At 36.6% G+C, this 7809-nt stretch overlaps 1 protein-coding gene across 1 annotated transcript in view; it reads left to right on the top strand.

Annotated features, from left to right (window-relative positions):
* The first annotated feature begins 116 nt into the window (after positions 1-116).
* meiob (meiosis specific with OB-fold) overlaps positions 117-7809 on the top strand; it is a 28212-nt gene continuing 20519 nt past the window's right edge. Inside the window, exon 1 of the mRNA XM_038274199.1 lies at positions 117-223. Within this exon, the coding sequence (XP_038130127.1) occupies positions 117-223 (107 nt within the window). The remainder of the gene's footprint in view (positions 224-7809) is intronic.

The raw sequence follows: 7809 nt of genomic DNA, 5'->3' as shown, positions 1-7809 counted from the left end.
TAAACAGGATGTATTTTTCACAGGATTACTGTTAAGAGGTCACAAAGCTGAATGCAGGTTGGTTTAAAGTTGACGTAAGACTGTAGCTTTCCTAACCAGGAGGAAGCATTTAATTCATGGGAGCCTCCCTGACCTCACAGTTCCATCCTTTGACCTGTGAACCAGGCTGCAATAAACCACTGACCGCTCCGGCCATGCTGGTTAATGGAGTCACCGTCATGAGGTACGAGCTCAGGCCCAAATGATCACACACACAGGCATGCACAACTCCCTCCTGATCCATTAATATTGCAATCTCAACCGGTCGAAGCTCCGCTGTGGGGAGAAGGTGGGAATCAATAACTGTCTGTTTAGTTTATAGGTGGTCGGGATATGAGCCTATAGGTACTGTGTCCCACTGTCATTTGGATTTAATGCTTAGGTCAACTGCGGGTCGCCATCGTATATTTGTAAAATTTCATTTAATACCTGATATACCTTCCTTGTGCATGTAATCGATCCAAGAGCTCTAAGAAGCAGACTGGCCATTGAACCAGATTTTCTCGTTTTAAAATTATGCAGTTAGATTATTGTTTCTGGGACTATCATATTTTTGCTTATCAGTGTTATTAGAAGCAGGGAGCCATGTCATCAGGTTTCCAGGGAAACAGTGTCATGTCTCTGTTTCTGCCCTCAGCAGTCTTGCGAGCTCAGATAACAGAAAATCTCATGTTCATCAGCTGACTGAGGCTATTCAAGCTCAGAGGTTCTGCTATATAAACCAGAGGGTTCAGCCAAAAGTTTGACCTAAAATTTTCCTCTATTTGCTAAAACTGTCTATTTTAATCAAATAATGGCCCAAATGGTCAGAGGTCCATGTTGGTTCTGCTTCGGTGGAAGCAAACATGCTCTGCCTTCAACAGAATGGTAGATTGGTGCTTCAGAGCTTTACAATCCCAAAAGACCAGACTGTTGACCCTTAATGAGAAGGTCAAGTGCTTCCTTAAGGTCTCCCTTCCAATCTACATAAAGAATAATAAACAAGAATAAGCACAGCACAGGTCAGCTGGATGTAAAACATACTTCTTTCATTCATCCATCTTCTGTCCTTGCTTAATTCTATTTTCAATTTGGGCTTTTTCAGTCTAGAGGGGAAAAGCAAGTTGCAGCCTGGACAAGGAGGCAGGTTCCTTATAGGTTAATCACAGAGCAGAGCCCACTGGAGCAAAAAACGTAGGTGAAATGTCCTCATTTCATCTTAACTCAAACAGAAGGGAACAAAGAACCTCAGGTAGAGTACCCTCTATGTACGTAAAACTGACTTGGTAAGTATCTACGGGATTCAGACCAGAGCTTTGCCTTGCAAGAAAAAAAGTCCTGGGTTCCAGTCCTGGCTGAGGGTATTTCTTTATGATTTTAGATGTTCTCCTCAGGTGTACTACAGATACCTTAACTTAGGTATAATTGTGTATGCATGGTTGTTCTCCTGAATGCATGTGACATCAGAGGTAATTCTGTCATACCCCATTTCCATGCATTAATTCATAGCATGAATAGTCTTCTTGTTTCCAGTATCCTTTCCAAAAGGAGGAAAAAACATATATTTATTTTTTATTTATTTATCCTTTATTTACCCAGGTAATACCCCATTGAGATTAAAAATCTCTTCTGCAACAATAATAATAACTATATCAATATTTCCTGAACCAGAGGAAAATAATACTTACACCCATATGTATATATGCATACGCATCTACCTGTATATGTATGCATAAATGATAAATACCTGTTTTAACACCCACACATATTTACACACACATACATAAACCTGCACCCAATTTCCCAAGTCATCAGCAGTGCTGTAATTTCCAGCCAAATTCATCACCCCTCTTCATCCTGATACTTTTGAATAATAACCATTTTAAGTAATTTCTTAAAATGCCTCATGCATAAATATAAATATAAACCACTTGTTTGTTAGCAAATGAAATCTGGCAAACTGAAAGATGGAGGTCTATGTTTTAAATAGGTTCCAAGTTGTTTGCTTTATTTCACCTTTCATTTTTTACATGCAATACAGCATGAACTACTGGAAAATATACATGGTGTTAAACAGAATCACCCGACATTCCGCTCTAATGATCCTTAACAATATCTCCTCTCATTCCTGAAGTGAGTCAAGCAACTGGTCCCTGCTCTGATCCAAACCACAACTCTCTGAGGATTTCTACCCAACTTGGGGGTCACAGTTCAAAGTGTATTCCCTTCTAGAGGTCACCTTTGGTCCTCTGACCCCCCTGTGGACAGAGGGCTGTTTTCAGAGCAGTGAATGGAAAGTGATTAATCAGTTTTTGAAATAGGCTAATATCCTCTTAAAAACTGACCCAAAGCTGTCATTACAGCTAAAGGTGAAATTGGACGAAATCCTTCATTCCAACATTATAAAACATTAAGGATCAGATTAAACGGCTGCTGTGTGTGTTTCTTTTGGGGTCATTGGATAGAGAGGTCATCTGTTACTCTTTGACCTGAAGGTATGAAGGAGTCCGCTGTCAGGCAGACAAACAGAACCGGACACCTTCACTTCATTGCTCTCAGCGTGAAGTCCCTCTGTGAATATCTTTCTGTCTAACCCGCCCAAAGCATCACTATGATGGAGACCTTAAGGGTTACTTCAGGTTGACTGGGAAACCCTAATACATTTTAAATGTGCAGGGCATTTTTGGAAATTGATAAAAAGAGACTGAAGTTAACCAAGCCAGTAAGTATAAAAAAAAAAAAAAAAAAAAGAGCAGCGTCATCCTATAAATCATTTTTGGAATCAGATCTTTATATATTAAAATGATTCTTTCAGATCCTTCATTCCTGCAGCTATGTTTTATCATATAAACTTGTATTAATTCCAGCCATACATCCAAAGATGCAGACAATTTTCAAAATAAAGAGGTTTTGGCTGCAAATAAGCACTAACTAATAAAAGAAGCAATTCATCTTTACACCATGAAGCAGTAGCAGCTGGCCAATAGAGGGCACTAGGGCGCCGCCCCACCCACTCCGTGACCCTGATTAAGACATAAAAAAAAAAATTTATTTTATTTAAATTTAAAATATTTCAAAATATATTGATATGTATTTTTTAGATGTTTAAGATAAATATGTAATCTTTAATGACTATTAAGTGTTGTTTCATTGTTCGTCGGATTGGTGACGTATTTCCTCCCTGGGGCACAAGAATGTTTACCCATTGGCTGAATTTTAAATCGGGCTGCGTCCTCCGAAGCCCAGATTTGTAGGCCGATTACCTCATAACGCAGAGCTGACGTCTGTTTGGTTTGCAAGACTCCTAATTATGCTGCCGACAAATGTATCCTTCTTTTTGCCCGTTTTAAAGGTCGGGTCCGGTGTATCCCAGCCTGGGTTATCCCATGATTCATTGCAAGTCCAAGCAAGCAGGCTGCTTCATGCTCAGAGGAAAAATGTACTTGGCGCTGAAAAGTGGTGAATATTGGAAGTGCAGTTTAATGTAATCCAAGTATGTGAATAGTTGCATCTGAAATTAATAAAAATATTTGTTTTAAATGGTTATTGAGTCACATATGTGGTGGGTAATGTTTGGTTTATTGAAAGGTTTTTATCTCACCCTGTACAAATGTGTTTGGCTTATATTTAAGGACAGATTCTAATATATCTGCAGTGTTGGGGTCTATAAATCTGATACAGTGCAGCTGTTGAAGCTCCTCAAAAATTTTATTAGCAGTCCATCACCCTATTTTGACGGTGATGGACATACGTCCATACGATGACAGAGAAAACATACGTAGACGGTGAACAGAACAGTTCTCATTGATTAACATGACAGACAAGTACTCCACATGACGTGCTTTACCGGGCCGAAATGGAGGGGTGATGGAAGATGTAGGATCCAAGGGACAGTCATCCCATGTGGCGTAATTTCCTGTGATTCGCTTATACAAGGGACCTCTGTGATTGGTTGCAAACTATTGACTGCTTAAAACAATACATTTGTGTATCGAGGCACGTCAGGGCATTCTCAAAAATCCACACACAAATGCAGTGAAGTTTAAAAATGGTTCTTTATAATTTAATTTATAACAGTTTATGGATTAGAAATACTTTGGTGAATCTTGTTCTTTCCCTGGAGAAAACTTCACCAGCCGCCACTGCCATGAAGATGAGAATATAACATATAACAGAAGATCGATTAAAACTTGTGTTCTCCAGATCCAGCATGGAGGAGTTTTTACTCTGCTTTGGATAGAAAGATTTTATTTTTCCTTTTGTTGTGAAGAACTTTTTCAGTTAAGTCTTGGAAAAACGAAACTGAAATGTCTGGATTATATTCAGTATTCCATTAATCATAGGAGGCAGGTTTGTTTAGTGTTGGTTCTGCCCAGTAAATTCAAGCAGGATCGTCTGGCCTCTTTAAAACATAACCTGTTATAAAGGACTGGGTTTGAAACAGAAATCTAACAACAATATGTTCCATTTCTTATAATATAAAAATATTTTTCGGGATTTTTTTTTAAACAGCTTCTGAGATCTTTAAAATCAGATCATCTAAATAAAACAACTTGATATAAAAAAGAGCTGCTGTCTTAATGTATGCTGTAACAAATGAAATACAAAAAATAAGTTCCATTATTGCTGCCTAAAGGTGATTTTTGAAGGATGACTTGAATAGTCTGATTTTGTCCTTTCAACTGAGAAAGATTGAATGGAGGCAGAAAACACATCTTCAGCTAAAGATCATGGAAAGAAAAAATACAGCATGAAAACAGTTCCTGAATGTTTCAAACTAAAAACATTACTGGGTCAAAACAATTTTGCATTTTTACTTTTAAGCGACGGTTCTTATAATGCATGTTTGAATATGCAAATGCAGGCAGGGTTTTCGACAAGGTAGTTTTAGAAACATTCAGTTGTAATGTAATGAAATCAAAGAATGAAATATGTGTTTAAGAAATGTATTATTACTTAATTTTTATTTACTGTGTGTAAAATATGATTATTACAGGATAAATCAATCATTTAGATCAAAAGTTTTACTTTTAACTATTTTTCTTGCAATGAAAAAAAAGTATACATTGTTTTTAATTCATTACCATTTTGGAATTTAATTAATTTAATTAATAACATTTAGAACCCTTATTCAATTTATTTGATTTTTTTTTATTAGAGCATAAAACAAGTTAATATTGCTAAAGTGAGACTGAAACAAAAGAATGCATGTCTTGTGTTATTTAGGCCCATGCAGTACTATCTGGTACGCAGATACCATGTTGGGTCACTGTGTTCTCACAATCTTTGCAATTATCCATTGATATTATAGAATAATCAAACATAATGTTCCGCTGGGATTATCATGATAGAGGCTCTGGAGAGAGCTGGACTTGAGCTGCAGTTCAATCTAACTTTGGAGGCAGAATGGGAATTATGTCAGATTTCCTGCCTGCAGGGGTTGAGAGAAGCCGATCAGCTCCACGAGTCTCATCATTTAATAACCAAGTGCTTTCCTCATTGGCTGCAGCGAGGTCAGAGATTAATGGTCAATAAGAGGAAAGTCGGAGTCTAGAGGAAACCTGAATGCAAAGACCCCTTGGATTTACAGCCCTTTTTTCTATAGAGATAGATAAAAGACTAAGAGATAAGAGACCAATAAGAGAAGAATTTATCTTTTTTTTTTAAGTATCACAATTTTATTTTCATATGTACATCCTTAAAAAATAGTACAAAGAAAAAGGATGGATTTTTTTCTGTGATGCATATAAATAGCTTTATTATAAATCATGCAGGAAGTGTTGCAAATTATATGGACACTGCAATGTAAGTAGAACAGGAAAGGAAAAACAGAAAAAAGGAGAAATGATGACAGAAAGAGGAGATAAAAGGGGAGATAAAGATAAATCATCTTCAGTCTGCTTCCTCACCTGCAAAGAGATTTAAAAAGAACAGCACAACCAACAGATAAAATATAAGAGATACAATAAAGTAACACCTTGATACTATCCCTGATGTATAAGTAGTATTATTTAAGTAATAAATTCTACTAACTAAAGATAAAAGCCCCAATTTGATGTTCAAGATCCTACTGAAACAGAAGTCCTTTAATCCTCGAGATGTTCTTTGGGTCGACTTTGTTATTGTCTTTAAGTGCTTTTGAAGGTTCGGGTCTGAGTCACTCCACCCAGGTTTTGAGTCTGATTGGTGCTTTCTAGCTGTATTAACTGATGGTGAGTGCTAAGTCATCAACAGGAGGTTTAAAATGTACTACTTCAGTTTTGTAGCTTGTCATTGTAAGGAAGGTGTTCAACTGATGAAAGCTTTTTCAATAATCATAATGATGAAGTGGAGCTTTGAAATGGGCCTGTAATTCTGCAGTTGTTTGATTGTCCAAATTCTTTTCTTTTTTTACCAATGGCAGTTGTTGATGTTTTAAGGCCCAGAGGAAAACATGTTAGTTGAGTTAAATAAGGCATTATGAGATTTATTATGGGTAAAAATAAAAATAAAAATCAGACAGCTGGAGGAAGAGCTTAGTTTTTGTTTTATTTCTTCTATGTTATTGTAGTTTATTTGATTAAATTGGGCATTTTTTTTATATAAATGTTAAGATCAGGTCCTAGTAGAGTCGAGTCCAGATACTACGTTCACAGGAGGGTTTATTAACCTTTTGACCTGGGCAAATAAGGCACAAACATTGTTAACGTTTTTGCTGATGACCTCAGAGCAGAAGGATTCTCTTACATTCTATCTGTAGAGTTCTATCTGTAGAGCCTCTCTTTCTAGATATTACAGTGGACCTGGAGTCCAGTCTTTTTGCCAGTTGTGTTCAGCTTTTCAACACTCATTATGCAACACATGGTGTTTTTCTGTTGCATAAAATCCTAGCTAAACAGTTTTGTTTCAGATTGTGAGGCATAATATTTCTGTCTACCTTGTATTGATTGTCTTTATTTTCTCTTGTTTATGTTCTTTAAATGGTTAAATTGTTGTTTTTTTCCCCTTTGTTTTAGATCCTTGGTTAATAATATCTTCTTTTCTATGTAGTAATTATATACGACTTGTTTGATGTTTCCTTTATTCTCATTTGAATGTAATTCATGCTAATTAGTTCTTGTTCTTCAGTCTGTTTTCCTTCCTCCCAAGCTCTTCATTATACTGTTTGTGCTTCAAGAGCTATGCTCTCAATTTCTCCATCTAGTTTTTCTGTTTTTATGCTGTCGTATGTATTGTTTTCTCTGTTTTATGTCATTTTCTAAGCTTCTAGTTTAGTTATTGAGGAGTTTTTTTGAATTAGGATCCTTCTCAAAACTAAAACACATCATTAAGTAAAAGTTTCTTTTGAGCCAGGCTTTGTGTGTTGCTGCCAATGGAAATATTGGGGGAAATTGAAGCTTCGTGAGATATAGTAGAATATCAAAAGAGGCTTGATATTGATCAGGTTCCAGAGGGCCTCTAGAAGTGAGTATATTAGGATCATCATTGCACATTAGCATGCCGATGGAAGCATTTGGCTCTAAGCCTTGCTGTGGTTCAGTGCATCCTGTGACCAGTTACAAGGCTTATTGACGTGTGCTTGTAAAGAGAAATGAACATCACATTGCACAAAACTGCATTTGTCAGAACAAATAATGACTAAAGTTCAGGCTTTACTCTTCCCTGCACATGTTGACATGCATGTTCTTTATGCCATCAGTAAAAGCCAATTTAAAAGACACTGAATGCTCTAATTGAATGCCTTCATTAATACGAGTCCATCACTTTTCCCATGAGCCTTTAGAAATCTATACTGTTTTAAAATCCAAGCCC

This window comes from Cyprinodon tularosa, unplaced genomic scaffold (genome assembly GCF_016077235.1).
Source record: "Cyprinodon tularosa strain WSP-4 unplaced genomic scaffold, ASM1607723v1 ctg90, whole genome shotgun sequence".
Classification (NCBI taxonomy): Eukaryota; Metazoa; Chordata; class Actinopteri; order Cyprinodontiformes; family Cyprinodontidae; genus Cyprinodon; species Cyprinodon tularosa.
The sequence above is the reverse complement of the archived record's forward strand: the minus strand, read 5'-3'. Positions and strand labels throughout refer to the sequence as shown.